The sequence below is a fragment of the Mustela erminea genome, chromosome 15 (genome assembly GCF_009829155.1).
Source record: "Mustela erminea isolate mMusErm1 chromosome 15, mMusErm1.Pri, whole genome shotgun sequence".
Taxonomy (NCBI): Eukaryota; Metazoa; Chordata; class Mammalia; order Carnivora; family Mustelidae; genus Mustela; species Mustela erminea.
In genome coordinates, this window is record NC_045628.1 from 34399999 (window position 1) to 34422856 (window position 22858).

At 39.1% G+C, this 22858-nt stretch overlaps 1 protein-coding gene and 1 long non-coding RNA gene across 3 annotated transcripts; both read left to right on the forward strand.

The window, feature by feature from the left end:
* The first annotated feature begins 2 nt into the window (after positions 1 to 2).
* On the forward strand, positions 3 to 20335 carry MZT1 (mitotic spindle organizing protein 1). 2 transcript variants are annotated; one of them, XM_032314701.1, is made up of 3 exons: positions 3 to 200; positions 9953 to 10098; positions 18563 to 20335. In XM_032314701.1, the coding sequence occupies exons 1-3, from the start codon at positions 125 to 127 to the stop codon at positions 18584 to 18586; spliced, it is 246 nt and encodes an 81-aa protein (XP_032170592.1). In that variant the 5' UTR covers positions 3 to 124; the 3' UTR covers positions 18587 to 20335. The 2 variants fall into 2 exon arrangements, with proteins under 2 accessions (XP_032170592.1, XP_032170593.1); XM_032314702.1 differs by lacking the exon at positions 18563 to 20335 and adding an exon at positions 10217 to 10912.
* Positions 20336 to 21149: 814 nt separating this feature from the next.
* LOC116574156 lies at positions 21150 to 22223 on the forward strand. Its single transcript, XR_004279130.1, has 2 exons — positions 21150 to 21390; positions 21421 to 22223. It is a non-coding gene; the product is annotated as an uncharacterized LOC116574156 (long non-coding RNA).
* The last annotated feature ends 635 nt before the right edge of the window (positions 22224 to 22858 follow it).

Genomic DNA, 22858 nt, shown 5'->3' on the forward strand with positions numbered 1-22858 from the left:
CGATGAGCGCGAGGGGCGGAGCCTGCCCGGCGTGAGCGGGGGACGCGTGGTGTGATTGCCCAGGAGAAAGGAAGGCGCTCCAGTTCCGGGTCAGGCCCTTCTCCCGCCTCCCTCGGCCTCCGCCATGGCGAGTAGCAGCTGTGCCGGGGCGGCGGCGGCAGCGGCGGCGAATCTGAACGCGGTGAGGGAGACCATGGACGGTGAGTGCCTGTTTCTCCCCCTTTACCTTGTCTCCGTGTCCCGCAGCCGGGGCGCCCAGGCGGCGGTAAGCCAAGAATGACTTGGGGTACACTTCCTGCCCCAAGGGGCATCCTTGGGGGTCCTCCCAAGGGACCCGCCAGGACCGTAGTGCGGATGATGCCATCCTTTGAGAGATGTCTCTTCGCTCTTGCGTAGTTTGTCGCGCGCACGACGTTCCAGCCCTCACGTCAGCCGGGCGCGCGCCTCGTGCCTCCCGCGCGGAACTCGCGCGTCTCCCGCTCCCCGCGCGCCACGCCCCTCGGCCGCGGCGGAGGCCGGGCGTGCTTTCCTGGCGGCTCGGCTTCAGGTGCGGCGCGGCGCGGGGTGCGAAGAGCGCCCTTGTCTCTCTCTATCCCGAGCCGGAACCCTCTTCAAGACTGTAAGCCTCGTGCGGACCGTAGCCTCGTGTGTTTCGTCGCCGCTGTGTCCTTTGTCTCTGGCCCTAAACTAGGCTCTTCTTAAATAAGGAGCGAGTGAGCAGGTCGCCCCATCTGCGGAATTGCTCCGTTTCGTCTCGGAGCCCGCGACGCCGGTGTCCGAGGCTGTAGGTGTATTTACTTGTGGTCGCGCCCCAAGGGTCGCGGGTGTCAAGCCTGCGCACACGTGCTAGAAGATGGAGTGTCTTGGAGTTACCTTCTCTCTACTCTCTGATGCTGGTTCCGCCACTTTCTACTCCTGGGGGTGAGTTTGGACAAGCTACTACGACTACTCCAGTGAGCCTGGGTCTTTCTTTTCTATAAAATGAGGTCACTTCCTCCTAAGGTTCTTGTGGATATTAAATACCCACAGACCAGGTAAAGGCATATCGAAGATAATGAATCAAAAGATAGTTATTATTACCTTTGTGTTATATTATATGTACGTCCCACTTGCAGACTCCTTTGTCTCCATATTATTCACATCCACTTAGATGGTTTTGATGGGTGTTAAATACTGCCTTTTTTTTTTTTTTTTCATTTTCCAGGGGATATTGACATTAGTCTCCATCTCTATTGAAACGTAACTGCAATTCTCACTCGGTAGTGTCGGCCTCCCCGCTCTGTCTCCCGGTCTGTTTCACTGTAGGCTCCACTTACTGATTCAGCCACTCCTTATGGGGCTTCCAGTAAGACTTTAGGCTTTTTCTGCAAGGGTTGGTGCTTTCTTTTTCCAGACCTACTTATATTATTGGAACATTTGCATCTCATTTTTTACATACCAAATATCTATTTTGCTGTTTCTCCAAAAGTAGAATTTAATTGTTTATTTTATTCATTAGTTTTAGAAGGGGTGAGGAACAGAGGGAGAGGTACAAGTGGACTCCGCGCTTGGGGGGCGGAGCTTCATCCCACCTCCCTGAGATACGACCTGAGCTGAAATCAGGAGTTGGACGCTCAACTGACTGAACCACCAAGGCGCCCCAGATTTTATTCTTAACACCATATTAATCCTGTTTCTCTTCCTTCTTGATGTACCACATTATACGTTTCCCCAGTATCTGAAAGCAGAGCATTTCCATGAAATCTTTCCTAAAGCCAAAATGGTGTAGAGTGAAGCAGTTAGTATTGATTCATATGGAAAAAAAATTTTTGAGTGTTCTCAGACTAAAAAAATAACCTTTCTTAGGTTTTTCTGATATCTTAGGACATATCTTGTTAACAGATGCACAAAATAAGTACAGATAAAGCACAGATGCTCCCAGACACAGTTCAGAGCTCTGGCAGCTTGATGGTGAGATGTTCAATGTAGTTCCTGGGGAAGGAGCTTGGCAGTGACACTCTAAGTGCTACGGTCATGCCCTGTGATGGCTTACCACAAATAAACACTGAACACTATTTTCATTTTTGCCTTTTTTCATAAAAGTGAAAACTCGGATTGCTTTTGGAGCAAAAATATCTACTAATATAAATCTTCTGTACAAGCAGAGTGGAGTAAGACAAACTTTCAAAAAGTGGGTGATGGTTGTATTGATTTACACCTTTGCTTGGAAGTCAGTGTTTGTTTTAAACGAATGGAGAGTATGAGGCCTCACTTCTGTCAGGTTTTGTTAGCTATGCTCAGCTTCCTTATTATACGGCCATAGGATCCCATTTGGATGGAAACTCCCATTTTAATCTCTGGTGGAACTATTGATGTACAAATGAGGACTGATTGTATTGGTTGGATCAGGATTTTTACTGAGAGAAGTATATGTAAAATGAAGATTATTGAGTGTAAGAACATGACAAAGTGAAGAAATAACAGATTTAAAACAAAATTCAATGAGAGGCTGTGTTTCTTAGAGAACACTCCTCCTGTAACACACAGTTCACCTACAAACCTCAAGATGGGAAGGCCCCAGTTGGCAGTGAATCATCATTTGTTAAATGTGGCAGCTAGGGACTATCATGTCCATTAGAATTCTGAACTTCTAGAAAATCCCTGCTGTCATGCCATAATTGAAGTCCAGAAGAGTCATATAAAATGAGAAGTTGAATTACGCCAAAGTTAATGGATGTTCCATGTTGTCTATAATAATTGAAGCCCAAAGGTAAACACAGAAGCACACTGTAAATAATTGACCATACACTGAACTGGAAAAATTCTACATGTTGTCATTTTATTTTATTTTTGAAGATTTTATTTATTTATTAGCACATGCACAGCCATGCACTAGTGGAGTGGTGCTCAGAGGGAGAGGCAGACTCTCTGTTGGGAATGGATTCCCTTCTCTGGGGAACCCCAGAATCCTGAGATCATGACCTGAGCCTAAGTCAGATGCTTACCCGACTGAGCCACCCAGGTGTCCCCATGTTATCATTTTATAGTCCCAAGTTCCTCCACATTCATTCCCAGAAATAAAACTTTAGCGCAGCCAAGGGGCTAGACAGAACTACCCAAATAACATTATTATTTGAAATTTTGTCAGTGCGGGGTTTCACTCTATTTAAATCTAGCCATGAGAGTCAGAAGTTTGAGTCTGACTATCCACTTTCAAGATCTAGTATATTCTCATCTTCCTCACTACTTCTCTCCCATCAGTACTAGAGTCGGCTAACAGTAATTTAATCTTTTTGGTTTTAAAAGATTTTTATTTATTTCAGAGGAAGAGAAAGAGTGGGTGAACACAAGCGTAAGTGGGGTGAATGGCAGAGGGAGAAGCAGACAGCCCGCTGAGCTGGGAACTCGATGCAGGGCTCCATCCCATTCATGACCAAAGCCGAAGGCAGATGCTTAACTGACTGAGCCACCCAGGTGCCCCAGTAATTTAATCTTTTAATGGATCTGAATGATTTCAGGGTTGTAAAACTCAGCTATAAACACTTATATTTTTGTTGTGAAATGAAAGCATTTTGATAATGATATTTCAAAAATAGGTAGACTTTTTAATATATCTGTGTGGCTCAGTCTGAAAGGAACCTGACTCATCCTGGCCCTGATTTAGTATAAGCTCTTGTATCAATTCCCTGCTTTCATTTTTTAGCCCTCAACATTCTCTTCCAGATTCCTTCTTTAAAATGTTGGTCTTTTCTACTCCCTCTCTCTCTGTTCTCCAGTGTACTCACTTGCCTCTTTTGTTTTTCAAGGTTTTGAAATTTTAGATACTATCTTGATAGTTTCATACTTTGTTATTTTCGTATATTTTAAAATTTTCCTTATGCCTCCAATTACTACTAGTAATTATGTTCTTTATAATTGTAATAAAAATGAACCTCTTCCTTACCAGAGGGTTTCAGTGTAGTGCTACTTTATTATATATCAGGTGGTAAACTAGAAGAAGGAGTTAAGAGAGTTCACAGCGTATTAGGTGGTGTCGGTGAAACAAATGTATGGTCCCTAGGCTGTCAGTCTAGTTACTCATGGGGGAAGGAAAGCTAGGAATCTTTATTGCTTTCTTTTACCTCCCCTACCTTCTGTTTCTCACTAAGCCCTTTCAGTTCTTGCTTCATCTCAGATCTGACCACTTGTCCTAATCTCTCCTGTCCATGCTATCTACTTATCTGTCCCCAAGATGGCAGTAACTTAACTGGACTCCCTCTCCGTGGGTTTTCTGTCTCTTTTCAAGATCCATACCCTATTATGCAACCAGAGTCTTTTAAAAATGAAAATCTGATAGTCATACTCCCATTTTTATGTTCATTAATAGCTTCCTGAAGTTCTAAAATCTTTAGTAGAGCCTTAGTGGGTGTTTGTGTCTGTCTTTTCTCATATTTTACACTTAGGCTGCTCCTATAATTACATTGCCTTTACATGAAGAACCTTTTGGATCTATGAAAGGTTCTTTACCAAGTTCTTTTTAGTTAGGGAACTTTTGCACAAACTGTTTTTTTCCCTCTCACTCTTCTAGCACTTCTTCCTACCTCTGCATTAGGTAGGTTGATTTCTTGTCACTCTTGAAGTGTAAACTTACTTGTCACTTCTTCACACAAGTCTTGCCTAAACACTATCTTTCACAACTATGTAAGACACCCTTCTAATTTGTTTTGGAGGTGTGCTTTTCTTATCCCTCTTTCCCATTTAAATAGGGTCAGTTATTATTTAGTATCTCTCTTTCGTAGAATGTAATTCCATGAGGATTGATTGGGACTGTATCTGTCTTTTCCACAACTATATTCCCAGCAGTAGTGTAGTAGACACAGAATACACCTAAGGGCCAATTATACAGTAGGCACTGCAGAAGTACTTATTATAGATGGCTTATGAAGTTAGGAGGCAAAGATCTACATACATTTTACAAAAAAGCTTAAAGAAGGAAATACTAGTCCTGAGATGGACCTGAAAGAGAGCATGGAGTTACATGGAGAAAAGAGAAAAGACACAGGAGAAAAGCATGAACTAAGGCATGAAGTCAGGAATAAGCAGAGCATTGATAGATGGGGTCTACCATGAAGAGAAAACTGGAAAGGAGAATTTTAGCAACAGATAATGGTGATGCTGATGATGGTGATAATGTTGGAGACCTGGAGTAGGGTCAGAGAGTACATGTTTTCGTTTGCTGCTGCATAACAAACCATCCCAGACTTGCATAAAACAACAATTACTTGTCTCTCATGTTTCTGGGTTGACTAGGCTTATCAGGGTAATTCTCATAGAGGGCCTCTAATGCATTGCAGTTAGTGCTGAAGCTTCCTCCCTCACAGTCTTCTAGTTGACATGCCTGCAGCAGGGGCTGTTGTCTGGTACATGTGGGTTTCCTCCCACTTGGTGGCTGGGTTGCAAGGGAGAGTGCCTCAAGGGAAGCTCTATCACCTCTTTAAGTGTCAGAAGTCCTGCAATGTCACTATTGGGAGATGCAGCTTGAGCCCTGATCATACCCGTACGTTCTTGCTCAGCAGGCCAAAAAGGCAAGGCCCTGGCTTCTCTTTCTTCCTGTTCTTTCTCAGCAGTCTATTTACAGTGAACAACTTGAGGGATAAGGTAACAGCTACTTCCATATAAAGAGCAAGTTTGCTAACTGCTGACTTTAAAAGTAGGGATTTCCCAGGCTCACTATTCTTCAGCTGTGAATACAGTCTGTCAGTGTAATGTGTTCTTTCATTCCTGTCAAACGGAAAAAGCTACCTGGTTATTTCAGTGTTTGATGAAAAGGTATTCATAAGACTCGGTACTTTTTCTCTGATTTTAAAGTCTTAGCAAAAGACAATAGTACATTGTTAACACGCCAGAGGATAGCTGTATGAAATTACCATCATCCTTAATGTTAGTGTTGAAAGCATTCCAAATAAAATTAGAAATACTTACTTTCACTGAATTTTTTTTTTCTAACCACTGATATGAAAGTTTAAGCAAATAATGCAGGATAAGAAAAGGAAAAGACTGTTAGGAAGGGTATGAAACTATTACTTATAGGTAAAATGATTATCTAATTAGAAAACGAGAATTAACTGAAAAACTTCAGTAGAATTTGTTAAGGTGGCTAGTTACAAAATAAAAATAAGTCATATTCTAGAACATTTACACTAATCACCTAGAATATACCAAAGCAAGGTAGAATGCATTTGTGAAGACAGAACTCAAAATTAAAGAAATTGGTGGTTCACTACCAAAATTGATGATGATGGAGTACTTGGCTAAAACCTTCTGCTCGAAGCATATAAAAATGACAGGAAATAATACAAAAATGCAGTTATTGTCACAGCCATGTTCAAAAACAAGAAAGAGAAATCTCCTAGTTAGAAGGGGAGAGGTTTTCCCCCAAAGAGGAGCAGATGGGAACCACAGCAGGAGACTGGGAATGGAACCTGACAAACCACATTGCCCTGCCTGAGTGAAGCTGGGGCCAGAAATGTACCATCTGCCATGGCCAGGAATTGGGAAGTACCGTCCGCATGTCTGTGGCTCTGGAGCCAGTGTGCTTCCGCTAGGTCTGTGCCGGAGGCCTGAGACCAGTGTGAGACTGCCCATCCAAGGATGCTTCACCTGTTCAGAACAGCAAGAAAAATCTCCTGTTGAAGATGAGCTTCCAGGCAGAAATCACTAAGTACCTAAGGTACTTGAAAAACAACTTGCATGAGAACTGAAAAAAGAGAAGGTAGTAATAATAGCTCTTTCTTTGTGCACTAGATGCCAGTGGACACAGCATTCTGAGTATGTCTTATAATCCTCACAATGATCCTGTAAAAGAAGTACTATTAGCCCTATTTCACAGTGTGATAAAGTAAAGGCACAGAAAGGTTACCTTTTGAGACACCCAGGTGGCTCAGTTGGCTAACTGTCTGCCTTCAGTTCGGGTCATGATCCCAGGGTCCTGGGATTGAATCTCAAATCGGGCTCCTTGCTTAGCCAGGAGTCTGCTTCTCCCTCTGCTGGCTGCTCTTTTTCTTTCTTCCTATATAAAGCTTTAAAAAAATAAATAAAAGAAAGGTAGCCTTGCCTACCAAGTAATGAAGGTGAAATTTGAAGTCAGGTGCTGTAGAGAGCAGACCCTTACCACTCTTTTGGTGCCTGCTTAAACTTGAAGAAACAGAAAACACAGATCTCAGAAATGGCCAAAGATAAGAATATAGCTTCAGTAAGTAAAGGCAGAAACAATAGCCACAAAATAAGTGGTTATAAAAAAGCATTTAACTGAAATAAGGACAAGAAATTAATGGGGGAGGATTAGAAATCTTAAAATAGAGTTATTGAAATAAATTCAGCAGATAACATGAACGACCGCCTGCATATAGCTGAAGGGCAGTATTGATATGTCGGCATGTCAAAACTGAAGAAATGAAACAGAAAGGACTGTCAGCTTCCAGCCAAGATGGAGTAACAAAACTGGATTTACACTTCTACCTGGAAAAAACAAAAACCCAGACAGAATAATGATTTTCAGGGCACTGGACATCAGATGGTAAAGGGCAGTGATCCCAGAGACAGTAAATGAAGAGAGCCCAATCGTTGCCTGCTCTTGGTACCTTCAGAAAGTTTCCAGGCCTTAGCGCAGTTGGGGAGTGGTGTGGACCCCCAAGGTTAGCAGAAGGAGTTCAGAATCCAGGAAGACCAAAGCAGGTAGAGTTTGTAGGACAGAATACCTGAGAGGAAAGAGCTTACAGAGAGAGAATTCTGGAGACCAGTCGGAGGGTCCCCCTCAAATACTGAGCAGAGCATTTGATTAGCACATGTGTGTGAGGAAAGTACCTACAAAGCTAGGAAAGGCATCTGGAAGAATTAGAGGGAACAGTACACAGTGCTCACCAAAGGCTGAAAACTGCTTGTATCTACCAGCCAGAATGGAAGACTTCGTAATTCATGAGGCATTTAGTAGAGCACTCAGGAGGGTGTTGCCTCAGTGATGAGAAACAATTAGCAGTACGCTAAACAGAGCTCTGATCCTGACTATATAAATCTTAAGAGACTCAAAAGTATCAAACGTCATGAAATAATGAGATAACTGCATCTCATTACAAAGCTCAAGAATATGTTTGAAAATATTCTAAAAAAGAATATAGAAATATAAAAGTAGCAACCAGCAAGGTAAAATTTACAATGTCAAGCATCTAATTAAAAATTATTAAGTATGCAAAGCTGGAAAATACAAGCCATGATAGAAAAATCCAGTCAGTTGAAACAGACATGAAACTGACACAGATATTAGAATTAGATGGACAAGGGCATTAAAACTGTATTCCCATGTATTCAAAAAGTTAAGTATAGGCACAGAAGACATTTAAGGAAAAAAAAAACCTTGAGATTCTGGAGATGAAAATGAATGTCTGATATGAAGAGCTGAGAAGGACCCATCCCATAAACATCATGGGATGTTTTTTGTTTTTCTTGGATGTTAGTTTTTTGAAGGAGTTGGACTTCATATATCCTTCAAAATTGTTAACTTTCCCATTCACCCCAAAATAACATAGTTTTTATGCAATTCAAGTCAGAATCCTAATGGACTTCGTGCTTGGAATTGATTAAGATTTTTAGAGAGGGAAAGAGGCCGGGGGGGGGGGGGGGCAGAGAGCGAGAGAGAGAAAGAGAATCTTAAGAAGGCTCCGCGCCCAGGGAGGAAATGCCGAAATGCCGGGCTGGATCTCACAACACTGAGATCATAACGTAAACTGAAATCAAGAGTCTGATGCATAACCACCTGAGCCACCCAGGTGCCCCTTGATCAAGATCTTTTAAGTTCGCTGAAAGAATAAAGAAGCTTGTGAAAGGAAAGATAACAAAGAATGTTTAACCTTCTGTATGTTGATAAATGTTTGTAATTACAATCATGGTTCTGACATAGGATAGAGATGCAACAGATCTATGGATAAATGGGAATTTACTATGTAATAAAAGTGACATCTTAACCAAGTAGTAGAAGGAGAGATCACTCAGTAAATAATGTTGAGGAAATGGGCTTATTTTTGGGAGGTGAGGTTAGATCCTATCTTCTACCCAAACTCCAGGGAGTTAAATGTTCATAGGCAGGCAGGAAATAAACTTTGAAGTGATGGAAGGGAATACTGGTGGATAATTATATAATCTTTGCATGGAGAATAACTTTCTAAGTATAATGCCAAGGGAAAATATTACAGGAAGCCATAGATAACATGTTGACCATTGACTTTAACAAATTCTAAACATGCTCTGGGGACCAACCACCATAAAACAAAATTTAATGAAGCCGATGTATTTATATTCTGTGCTTCTCTTTGCTAGTGTTTCTTATGTCAATTATTTTTATAAACTATAGTAAAATGAAGTATTATAAAAAATGAAGTTAAAAAATAAGCTTTCATTTTTTACTATTAGATTTTAATGGACATGATTACTTTGTCAAATTGTAGAAGATTCTAAGTACTTTTAAAGGCTTAAATATGTATATTACTGAGCAGTTCCACTTTTAGGAATTTATCCTAATGAAATAAAATGAAGTTAGCATGTACAGATGCTTATCATAGGATTATTTCAGTGGGGAAAAATGAGACCCACTTAACTCTTAAAATAGGATAGTTAAGTAATGTATGTGTTTTCATAAAATGGGATGTTATGAAACTAAATTACATTGTAAAAGCGTACTAAAAATGGAGAAATGTTCAGAATAATCCTGATTATGATGCATATATTTAAGTAGTAAATGGTAGACTATAAATCAAAGTGTAAAAGAGCAATTATGTGGAGGTAGGGTATAAGTGTATTTCTGTATTACATGACAATTTCAAAATCTAGTGATGTTGTGCTAGTTCTTTGGTACTGTGCAGTATTATATGAACTAAAACCAATGTATTGTTGTATACATTTTTTTACTGTAATTTTTTTGAAGTTTCTTCTGTGTCTTTTTCAGTTCTGCTGGAAATTTCAAGAATTTTGAATACTGGCTTAGATATGGAAACTCTGTCTATTTGTGTACGGCTTTGTGAACAAGGAATTAATCCAGAAGCTTTATCGTCGGTTATTAAGGAACTTCGCAAGGCCACTGAAGCACTAAAGGTTAGAGTCTGTGTGTTAGTTCATTCTAAAGAAAGATTCTTTTGTTTAGAAGATGGTTAATGAGTTTATGTGAAAGATCCTACTCAAATACTATTAAACTAGCTTTTGTCACCATCAGAAATTCTGAAAACAGAACTTAGTAGCAGATGTTCAGTTACAAAAATTGCTACTATCATGGACCACATTTTCTCTTCACAGAAGTCTCCAGGTATGTTTAGAATTTTCCTTGTGAGTAAAATTGTGTCTGTGCCCAAAACGATTTGTACAAGGCCAGTACCTGTGAATGTGACCTTATTTGGAAATTGTTAATCAGCAAGTATAATCAAGTTAAGATAAGATCGTAATGGATAACGGATGTCCTTATACGACAAGGGAAATTCGGACAGATATACCCAAGAGAGCACCATGTGGAGACCCAGACACAGACACAGCCTCGTGACAGTGGAGGCAGAGATTGCAGTAGTGGCCTAGGATTGTTGACAGCCATCAAAAGCTACGAAGAGGCAAGGATCTTCTGCTAGAGCCTTCTGACTCCGTAATTTGGAACTTCTGGCCTTTAGAACTGCGAGAAAATAAATTTCTGTTGTTTTAAGTCACCCAGTTTATGGCAGTTGGTAATGGCAGCCCTAGAAAGCTAGTACAGGTTTCACTATTAGCAAGTGGGGTGCTGTTGTAACAGATATCTACAAGTCAGGAAGTGGCTTTGGAGTTAAGTGTTGGGTAGAAGTTGGAAAATTTTACATACTTAATAGAAAGGACCCAGATTTCATTGAAGAAAGTGTTGGTAGAACTCTGGACATTAAAGGCAATTCTGGTAGGGGCTCAGAAAGGAGAGAAGAGCAGTAGGGAAGGCTTTAATTGTCTTATTGTCTTGTACATATATCATGATGAGCAGAATGTTGCTGGAAATAATGGACATTAAAGGGGCTTCAGGTGCGATCTCGTAAGGAACATATTATTCAACAGTGGTAGGAAGGTTGTCCTTATTATAAAATGACAGCACCTGGCTGAATTATGTTTTACAAGTGGAAGAAAAATAAAACTTGTAAATGATGAACTTAGACATTTAGCTGAGGAAATTTCCTAGCAAAGTGCGGAAAGTGTAAGAGCAAAATTTCTCCCTACTACTTAAATTAAGATAGAAGATGAATGAGAAATCAAGGAAGGAACTGGTAAGCGAAAAGGAACCAGCACTTGATTTGGAAAATTCTCAGCCTTGCCTAGAGAGCATGCTCTAGAGAGAAAGCCCAGAGGTGTGGCTCTGGTGCGGAGATTGGATGTGTGATTTATAAATGTAGTCAGCCGTCTTGGACTTGACTGAAAGGAACCCAGACAAAATAAAGGAAAGCTGGGATTCTGTACCTGGATTCTGCAGGAAGGAAACTGGCCAGTAGGCCTACATGTCTGTGATCATGTGTTTCTCCTTCAAGAAAAGGGAAGAATTGGGGTGCCTGATTGGCTCAGTGGGTTAAGCCTCTACCTTCGGCTCAGGTCATGGTCTCAGGGTCCTGGGATCGAGCCCCACATGGGGCTCTCTGCTCAGCAGGGAGCCTGCTTCCTCCCCTCTCTCCACCTGCCTCTCTGCCTACTTGTGATCTGTCTGTCAAATAAATAAAATCTTTAAAAAAAAAAAAAAAAAGAAAAAGAAAAGGGAAGAATGACACATAGTAGCTCTGAGAAGAAGGGACTGCTGAGGCCAATTGGCTGCACAGCCACTGTGGGCCCGGAGGACCACCTTTTTCCAAATACAAACTCACCACTTTTTAGTTGCTCACATTGGAAACAGGAAAAGTATATTCTCTCTCTTACTCTGCTTACATGACTTAAAATCTTGGGTGATTTTATTTTCATGTTTATATAACAGTAACTCACTACAGATACTGATTCAAGTTAGTCCCTCTGAAAACTTGTCCAAGGACAAAGTGACTTTTCTCCAGCTTTTTTTTTTTTCCTTTGAGAAAACAAAACTATAATACATGTAGTTTACCCATCTCAAATTTAGTCAATCTCTAGTAAATTCCAGTGATTTGGATTGTTTTGAAGAATTTTTAAACTTTATTTTTTTTAAAGATTTTTATTTGACAGAGACACAAGAGAGAGAACACAAGCAGGGGGAGTGGGAGAGGGAAAAGCAGGCTTCCCACAGAGCAGGGAGCCCAATGTGGGGCTCAAACCCAGGACCCTGGGATCATGACCTGAGCTGAAGGCAGATGCTTAACAACTGAGCCACCCAGGTGCCTCAAGATTTTTAAAACTTGAAACACAGAAAGGTAAACAGAAGACATTTACAGAGCATAACTATCATAAAGAGAATATCTGTACAATTTTCATTGCTAGAGCCCTACAAGTTCCCTTGAGCTCCCCTATCACTGTATCACTAACCTCTCCTGCTCCCCCTTCCAGTAATTACTACCCTGATTTTCATGGTAGAAGCTTTCGTATTTTTAACAGTTTTACTGACTAAACATGGGTTTTTAAATGATGCGGTTTATTTGTAAAATTTTAGAATGTGGTATAAACCAGAATCTATTTTTTTAAAAAAATTTTATTTTTTTAGTGTTCCAAGATTCATTGCTTATGCACCACACCCAGTGCTCCATGCAATATATGCTGTCCTTAATACCTACCACCAGGCTCACCCAACCCCCAACCCCCCCCCCCCCCCCCCCCGGCAAAACCCACAGTTTGTTTCTCAGAGTCCATAGTCTCTCATGGTTCGTCTCCCCCTCTGATTTCCCCTAGTTCATTTTTCCTTCTCCTAATGTCCTCCGTTATAAACCAGAATCTTACAGCCCAGTCTTGACTGGGTTCTTCATTTAACATTATGTTTGAGAGGGTATTTTTTTGTTCCTCGTTTTTTTGAGAATAGTTGACACATGAGTTTTACATTAGTTTTAAATGTACAACTTAGTGACTTGACAGGTTTATATATTTTTTTTATTTTTATTTTTTAAAGATTTTACTTATTTATTTGACTGAGAGAGAGAGAGGGAACACAAGCAGGGGGGGTGGGAGAGAGAGAAGAAGGCTTCCCACCAAGCAGGAAGTCTGATGTGGGCCTTGATCCCAGGGCCCTGGGATCATGACCTGAGCCGAAGGCAGCTGCTTAACAACTGAGCCACCCAGGCACCCTATATATATTTTTTTTAAAGATTATTTATTTATTTATTTATTAGAGAGAGAGAGCCAGGGAGAGGAGGGGCAGAGCAGGGAGCCTGACACAGGGCTGGATGCCAGGGCCCTGAGATCATGACTTGAGCTGAAGGCAGATAAACTTAACTGACTGAGCTACCAGCTGCCCCAGCAGGTTTGCTGCCGGCTGCCCTGTAACTTCACTATTAAAATATTACTGACTGTTCCTTATGCTGTGACTTCGATCCCTGTGACTTATTCTGTAACTGGAACCCTCTCTCTTCCTCCCCCCTTCACCCATTTTGTCCATCCCCCTCTCTCCTCCCCTTTGTGGGCCATCAGTTTTTTCTGTTTTTATAGGTCTGATTCTGCTTTTTGTTTATTCCTTTTTTTTTTTAAGATTCCACTTCCGAGTAGAGTCATGTAAGGTTCTTTTTTTTTTTTTTAAGACTTTATGTGAGAGAGCGTAAGAGTGCCTGCAAGTGCACACAGGAGCAGGGGAGGGACAGAGAAAGGAGGACGAGAGAGAATGTCAAGCAGATTCTGTGTGCGGATCCCAGGCGCTCCGGAGATTCGTTTATGTTGTGTGTGGCTGTGATACAGTCCTTTTCACTGAAATAGTGCTTCGTTGTACAAATATACTACTATTCAGTTATCCTTTCTTCTGTGAGTGGATATTTGATTGCTTCCAGTGTGGGGCTGTTAGGACTATGAGCTATGAGCCTAGTTGTGCGTGTCTCTGATGCATCTGGGCGTGCGTTTCTGCTCAGTGGTGTGTATCTACAAAGCAGGTTGCTTGGGTTTTAGGTAATCTTTATCTTCAACTTGAATAGATAAAGCCAAACTTTTCTAAAGTAGTTGTGTTTCTGTTTCCATGAGCAGCATGTGAGTTTCCCTTTCGTGCCCCAAATCTCACCAATACTTATTGTGTTTTTAATTTTAGTCATTTTGGTGGGTGTGTATGGGTTTCTTAGGTGGTTTTGTTTGTATTTCTCCTAGTACCAATGAGGTTGAATGTGTTTTTTTACATGTTTTTTTGGCCATTTTCTCTTACGAGATACTTTTCAAGTAGTTTTTCCATTTTTTTCTGAGTTGTCTGTTTTTTCTTTTGTATTGGTAGTCTTAAATATTCTGAATGTGAACCCTTTGTTAAATGTGCATATAGGTTGCTGATTTCTTTTAGTCATATTTTTAAATCTTTATAGGAACTATTCAAACTTTGTTTCTTTTTAAACTCAACTGTGCTTTCATATGACAGAAAGAAAAATAGCTGAATACTATAAGAATAAATAATGTTTCTGGGTACTTTGAGTCACAGCAATGATAGTGTACTGCTACTGCTGTTAGTAGTTTACTGCTGAGGAAGCTGAAGCTTGTGGTGGCCAGCTTCTCCCAAGGACTTACTGAGAAGGAGTTGAGCTGAGATTTGAACTTGGACTCTGACTTCAGAGCTGTTAACTACTAAGTTTTTACCTACAATAAGTTCTAAAAAAAATATCTAAGCCTGCTTTTTGAGAAAGGGTAAAATGTGATTAGAATAATGGACTGATATATGGGAACACTCCCTGGTTTAGTATTCTCTCATAATCCTGCTATTCAAAATAAAATGCAACATCATAGTGTTTGATCAGTAAATTTCTGAAATGCTATTGGAAAATAATTTATTTAATAAACATCTCACACAACTGCTTGAATTTTTGTTGTTTATGTTGGAATTTGTCAGAGCAGAGGGAGGCAAAAGAGCATGAAGTTTTCATATTATAATGCATTTTCAGTGCCATACAGGAACCAGGGATAAATAACCTAGCTGATGGGATAAAAGAGAAACTGACAAGTGCTTTGGCATAGCACTTCCTTCCTCAAAATAAACTCAAGGTTTTAGGATAGGAGATTCAGAATTTACTTACTTGACATAGCTTTTTTAGCTTTGAACATGCTAGTTACTCCATAGTGAGAATAGTGGACCATAGTGAGAATAGTGGACTGTAGTGAGATACAGGAGGCAAAATCAATAATTAAGATAAACAAAATCAGAACGCATTACCCGTTGAATGGAAGATTAGTCTCACAGACACACACAAACTTATTTCTCCATAAACAACAGCCAGTATGCCAGTTTCTCATTAAAACTAGATGGGGAGGAGAATTCTGAAAAGTGCCTAGCAAAGAAGAAAAATCTGTTAATTAGAACTTTTTTCTTTAAAGGAATTTTTGAAATCTGTTTATAATTTTTATTTAAAAGTGCTCATAATTTTAAAGTATTTAAATACCAAAATATAAAGAAGGAAATAATTCAGAACCACCCAAGAGATAATCAGCAACATTTGGTGAACACCATTCTGTCATGCTACTTTAAAAATAAAAAATAATACACTTCATGGATTAAGGAATAACCTTTCACATGTGCTTATTTTCTCTTACTTGCTGCTGGTAGGTTGGGATTGGGAGCTGGTTAGCTCTGAGCTGCACTGTGAACCATACCTAGCTTTCCTTGGCCACCCTTTAGACTTTTAAAGCAGATGGTGGTTTTCTCCTTTTTGGGTATGCTGCTAATTAATTTCTCACTTTATTTTTTGTCTGGTTCTTTCAGAACTAATAATAGAGTAAGGAAAAACTGTCCCTGTTGTGTTCTACTGCCTTTGCCTAGAAATCCTAGTGATTAGAATTTCCTTACATGGTACTTAACCTCTCTTTTAGAAGGTGTAAAATAGGGGCATCCGGGTGGCTCAGTGGGTTAAAGCCTCTGCCTTCGGCTCAGGTCATGATCCCAGAGTCCTGGGATTGAGCCCCGCATCGGGCTCTCTGCTCAGCAGGGAGTCTGCTTCCTCCTCTCTCTGCCTGCCTCTCTGCCTACTTGTGATCTCTGTCTGTCAAATAAATAGAATAATTCAAGGACATCCTGAAATATTGCAAGGAGCTATTGGTCTAAAATATCCAGTTTTTCCTTTGTTAACTATGTAGAAAATTGCAACAGTTTTTCATTAATTGTTCCTCACAGTTTGTATATTGATATTGTTAAATCATTTATACTAAAAGAAGCTGATTGTGTGTCACAGGCGTCAGTTTCTTTGCATCAGTAGATGTGTCACATTGTATGTATCTCCCACAGCATAAGTAGGACTGTTAATTGAGGTACAGTTTTTAAAAATAGACTATCTTTTTTTCGGTTTCCGTGTCTTTTAATGAATGCATTTACAGGTAAAATAGGCTTTATTTTTATGAATGATTCTATCAAACACTGAACTTTAGTATTGCCTTCTCAAGGCTAATATTTATGTATAGGCAATCATTTACATATTGTGGCTTCAGAAATTTTGGGCAAAACCTTCTTCATGTATCTTCTACTTGAAATGGACTATTATTGATGCACTTTACACTAATAAGCCTTGCCCTTTCTCTTGGAGCTGTCCTGTATGATCACTGTTCCTAGGGGCAGTGATGCATCTCCTCGCTGTAGGAAGGTTTGAATGGTGTGAGGACACTGGAGCTGTGGAATTTGGGAGTTGGGAGAGAAATAAGGGATTTAATAAGTCTTGTGTCCCTACCCATCCTCCCATAGGAGGGAATAAACTTACACAGGAAAGCAAAGTGTGGGAAGACTGCTAAAGTTGGTTTTTCCCAGGGCCAATGCTTATGAAATTTTGGAGTCTCTAATGGTAACTGGAGCTCTTTAGGAAGCCATTGCTGTCCTTTCAAACAGAGGAGTGCTATATTCCTATAAGAGGAATGCTGTACAAGGTTGATGGCTTTCTTAGTTTAGGTGAAAATACTTGTTTCATTGTCTGTTTCTTGGAGGAGAATCTCTAAAATTAGTATGAAAATGGAATGGGACCAGACAAATTAAATTGCATTAGAATTAAGGTATTTTAATTTTTAAAAAATTCTAAAATTGTTTATATTATTTCAAGTCTTCTTTGAAGTAAGTAATACTGAGAATGGGGTTAGGAAGGAGACTAAAGGTTTGCAGCTAAAGCTAATGTAAGAACCTTTAAGGGTAGAAAGAAATAAGAAGCCTTTGGAAAGAGGGAGATTTTTCTCCAAACTAGTTTCTAATCCTTGTAAATAATAAACCCAAAGAAGCAAAAGGCTAATTAGAATAGCCAACTCTATGGGCAAACAAGGTAGGTTCTGCTGATTGCAAAGAGAATGTTTCAGATTGAGTTAACTACAATTTTCCCAGCATGTTAAGGGATTTTCATGAAAGGGCTCTGAACTTAGGCTAAACTTAAAAGTAAACTTAAAAGTTTTAATTAAGAAGTTGAAATGTAGGGCGCCTGGGTGGCTCAGTGGCTTAAAGCCTCTGCCTTCGGCTCAGGTCATGATCCCAGTATCCTGGGATCGAGCCCCCGCATTGGGCTCCCTGCTCAGCAGGAAGCCTGCTTTCTCCTCTCTGCCTGCCTCTCTGCCTCCTTGTAATCTCTCTGTCAAATAAATAAATAAAATCTTAAAAAAAAAAAAGTTGAAATGTAAATGAATTAAAAGTTTACTGTGTATCTCTAAACTTAGCTAAAACCATCATATTCATATTTGGCATTAGGAAATTACTTGTTTAAATCCTTATCTTTTAGAAATATGTATCAAGGGGTGCCTGGGTAGGCTTAGTCAGTTGAGCATCTGACTCTTGATTTCAGCTCAGCTCATGATCTCAGTGTTGTGAGATCAAGCCTCCACTGGGCTCCTTACCAGACTAACGAAGCCAGCAGGGAGTCTGCTTCTCTCCCTCTGTCCCTCCCTGAGCACATGTGTGTGCAGTCACTCTTGTCTCTCTAAAATCAATAAATAAATCTTTTAAGAGGGAAAAGAAATGTCTCAAATCATTTACCGATGACTTACATGGTGTCTGAAAATTTCTGCAGAATAATCAGAGAAAGTATAATAGTTCATGGTATAGGTAAACCAGGGTTAGCCCTGTGCCCATTATTCCCTTTTCCCCTTTTTTCCCCTACTTTCTAACAGGTTTTTTTCATTCTTAATCCCCTTTTCACGCTATAATGAAACATGCGGAAACAGACAAGCCAATAAAGACTGGATAAGGTGGATACAGTGTGTGGAGAAGGTCTGCTTGGGTCAGTTTTTCAGATAGCAGTGTATTTTTATATTAATTTTATTATTTAATACGATGCAACAGTTTTCCACTGTTAGCCTAGCAGTCAGTTCAAGAGGTAGTTCTGATGTACTGCAAAAAGTGAAAACCTCACTGCATTATCCTCCTAAAAGTGGATATGTGGAGGAGGCATCGTTTGTTAATGACAATGCAGTATTGACAAATATATCTCCATGGTTTCTCTTTTTTCGTGGTTTTATTATAACGAAACTTACTTTCTTGTTCTAGGCTGCTGAAAATATGACAAGCTGACTTTCTGGAGAAATCCTGATGAGATACGTCAAGCTCTTCAAGAGAATTTGAAGATTGCATTGTAGTCAGGAATGTACAATGAAATTACTGCATGCAGCATTGTAGAAACATTTTCCTTTTTAAAAGAATTATAAAACCATAGCTTTATAAATCAGTGGAAAATGGCTTACAGAGAGAACTATCAGATGTGTTTATATCACATCCTACTTTTTTTTAACAGCTCTAATGCGTTGGCATCGCTGTATTCATATTTATGTATTCCTTATTTATAGCTCTGATAGCTTTAATTTTCTAAGCAGTCTGTCTATCAGATGTGCACATCTGCTGTGCCTGGTTAAAGTATAGTGGAACCCATCAGAAGTAATGTAGTAGTTATGACTTGTTGACATTTCCATTATAAAATTTAATTTTGAATTGTTTATGCAAAATAACTGTGGATTTGTGTTGTATTGGGCTAAAAGTTGACAGAATTTCAGCCACCATTTGTGAAATTTGATTTAGATTTACAGCGTATATCAGAATCTTTTTTATAAGAGCACAGAAATCATTTGTTTTAACCTGTTCTCCTTAAAGAATATTTAGTTTTTTAAACATGAAAGTTTTCCTGGCCCTTAACAATAAGAACCAGATCATTTTTTGTATTGACTGAAAAATAAAACTTAGAAACTTAGATTTTAAAAGTAATGATAGTGCTCATTATTGTCATTTGAACCATTTAAATTTAATGAAAATATTAATTGGTAATATTTTTCTTTCTAAGTTCTGTACTCTGTAAATGATGGCCTAAAAATAATGCATAATGAAATATTTCCAATATGCATAATTCTTTAATTTTATTACATAAAAATAGTTTGAGTAGTTACCTAATATATCTTGAGTGGTTATCTAATCACTAAATAGGAAGAATCTGTCAACAAATAATATTTTCTGAAGGAATAGAGTCTGTTCATTAAACAAAAACTATATAATCAAGTGTTGTGTATTAGGAATTATAAGTATTCCTTTCCAAGGTCACTTTTTGTGTCATTATTTTTTCCCTGAAAGTTTTAGATAATCAAAGCGATGGTTCAAAATTTGGAAAATGAAGGATAGTGTTAATTCTGTTCTGTAGCAAAATCTCGGTAGAATATTTTATCCAAGAGTGATAGGATTTTAATCTGGTTTTATTTTAGATTTTGTTAGCTTCCATTTAAATGATAGTACAAGTTTTTACTCTTTAGCAGCATTTTTGTACTTCAGACAAAGTAAGGCTTAATATTAGTAATTAAGTGACAGCCTTCTGTTGTAAAATCTAGTCATGATTATTTAGACTTTGTAAGCACCTAGCATCTTTACGAAGGACCCTGGAAGGTGTATTATTGGCAGACTCAGTTGGGAGACAATAATGACTTGTGGTAAGTCATTTATTTGGTAGTAAACACTGTAAGTTCTGTATGTTGTTACCCAGAAAATCATAAAGAGAACATTTTTGTCAAGCTCCAGAATTGGTATATACTCTTAGGCCACAAGAGTTAATAGTTTTATTTATTATTTTGTAGGTTATTTATGTATGATACAAAGCAGGAAAATATATTGAGAAGGCATTATGTTTACAGAGAGCTTCTTTAAGTGTTAAATGTAAACATATATTTTTAATGCATACTTCAGTACTATTTAAAAAAATCAAAACAAATTGTGATGATACAATTGGCAGTTGATGATACCATTATGCATGTTGTCAGTGACAAAAATAAAACCATTTTGGTAGTATTGACATGTACTTTTGATTTAATATATACTTTATGAACACAACTCGTTTCTGTAGGTATTCTGTATTTAGGTAAATACTTAGGATTATTTAAAGGCTCTATAATTTACAATGTAAAATTAGGCTTGAGGTGTAAAATATACTTTTCTCCTGGTAGTGAAAGGAGAACGCTATATTAACATTGCCCCAGTCTTGGAAACAGTTGGCATTTCAAATATATGTGAGATTATATTTTTCTTTACTTCAAGTAACAGATTCTTTACATAGTGGGAGACTACAAAATTTCATACATGTGTCAAGCATACTTTAGTGTTTTTGTTTTTTTTTTAAGATTTTATTTATTTATTTGACAGCAGAGATCACAAGTAGGCAGAGCGGCAGGCAGAGAGAGAGAGGAGGAAGCAGGCTCCCCAGGGAGCAGAGAGCCCGATATGGGGCTCGATCCCAGGACCCTGGGATCATGACCTGAGCCAAAGGCAGAGGCCCCAACCCACTGAGCCACCCAGGCGCCCCACTTAAACGTTTTCTAATAACTGAATCAAGTATTAGCTTTTATTTTTTTTTTAATTTTTTTTTTAATATTTTATTTATTTATTTGACAGAGATCACAAGTAGGCCGAGGGGCAGGCAGAGAGAGAGAGGAGGAAGCAGGCTCCCTGTAGAGCAGAGAGCCCAATGTGGGGCTCGATCCCAGGACCTTGGGATCATGACCTGAGCCGAAGGCAGAGGCTTTAACCCACTGAGCCACCCAGGCGCCCCAAATATTGGATTTTAAACATACTTTAATTAAACTTAAAAATTCAGTTCTTCACACTAGCCACATTTTTTTATTGTAAAATATATACAACAGAAAATTTGCCGTCTTAACCATTTTTAAGTTGTGCAGATGAGTAACAGAACATTCACACTGTTAAACTACCATCACTACTATCTAGAACTTTACATCCTCCAAACAAACTAGCCATTATGCAGTGATTCCCCACTCTCTCTTCCTTTAGCCCATTTTTCTAGGTAAATGTTTTTCTGCTTTCTGTTTCTAAGAATTTTACTGTTCTAGGTACTTATTCTAAGAATTTTACTGTTCTAGGTACTTAATATAAGTAGAATCATACAGTACTTGTGCTTTAGTGCCTCTTTTTTCACTTAACATGTCTTCAGGATTCGTCCATATTATAACATGTATCAGAATTTTATTCCTTTTTAGAGCTGAATAATATTCCATAACATGTATTTTCCACGTTTTGTTGATCCATTCACCCAGTGAATATTTGGGTTGTTTCTGTCTTTTGGCTATTGTGAATAATGCTGCTTTTAATATTGATGTATAAATACCTGTTCAAGTGCCTGCTTTTACTGCCTTTTGGTATGTACCCAGAAGTGGAATTGTGGTTCTCACGGTTGCACCTGAGAAAAGCACAGGAGCCAGGAGACCACACTGCTAAGTAGCCAGGCTCTGGTTCTGCCTCAACGATTTGGGGCAAGTTACTACTGAGATTCATTGTCCTTCTCTGGAAGATGGGGAATCATCCCTGCTTCACAGACTATGTATGGAAAATACTTTACCCAGGACCTGAAACATTAAATGCTTATTTTTGCCCACACCTTCCATTGGGCCAAGAGTGAAGGGCTATTTAAGAATTAGGCATAAAACTAGGATAGTCAAGCAAACTAGGTGCTCATGAACAAATGTCTGATTTCTAGGCAAACTTTGCACTTGGATGCTTTTTCCTCATTTGATCTATAGGAGCCTCACTTATTGACAAAGCTACTTGAACACCTTTTCCAAAGATAGAGCCAAAATCTTTTAAGACATCATAAATGACAAGTTTGGCTGTCTTTTTTTTTTTTCTTAAGATTTTATTTATTTAAGAGAATGAGAGCAGAGAGAGAGCACAAATGGTGGGGAGGGGTAGAGGGAGAAACAGACTCCCCATTGAGCAGGGAGCCCAATGTGGGGCTCCATCTCAGGACCCCAGGGTCATGACCTGAGCCAAAGGCAAACGCTTAACCGACTGAGCCACTCAGGCACCCAGTTTGGCTCTCTTTGTTAGGAAACTGTTAAAGAGCTGATTTTCTTTTCCCTAAATCCATTTGTTGAAGCCCTAACTCCAGTACTTTGGAATATGTCTACTTTTGGAGAGCCTTTAAAGAGGTGATTAAATGAGTCCTTTAGGGTAAGTCCTAATCCAAACTGACTGCTATACTGTATAAGAGGAAATTAAGATGCGCAGAGGTCTGAGGGATGCATATGCTTGGAGGAGAGATTGAAGAAGGAGCAGAGCGCAGCCATCTGCAAGCCCAAGAGAGAGGCCTCAGAAGGAAACACCTCCAAAAACCTCGATCTTGGACTTCTGACCTCCAGACTGTGAGAAAATAAATTTGTTGATTAAGCCTACCAGTCTGTGGTATTTTGTTATAGCAGTTGTAGCTAACTAATATATAAACATAGATATAAAGTACTTATAGACATAACATTATATAGTTAGCACTTGGCTTAATAATGCCTATAGACTAAATAATTTGGG

Coding starts and splice junctions, on each gene's coding strand:
- MZT1 (XM_032314701.1), top strand. CDS start 125: ATGGCGAGTAGCAGCTGTGCCGGGGCGGCGGCGGCAGCGGCGGCGAAT. Junction 201..9,952: donor GGTGAGGGAGACCATGGACG/GTGAGTGCCTGT, acceptor TGTCTTTTTCAG/TTCTGCTGGAAATTTCAAGA. Junction 10,099..18,562: donor AGGCCACTGAAGCACTAAAG/GTTAGAGTCTGT, acceptor TTCTTGTTCTAG/GCTGCTGAAAATATGACAAG.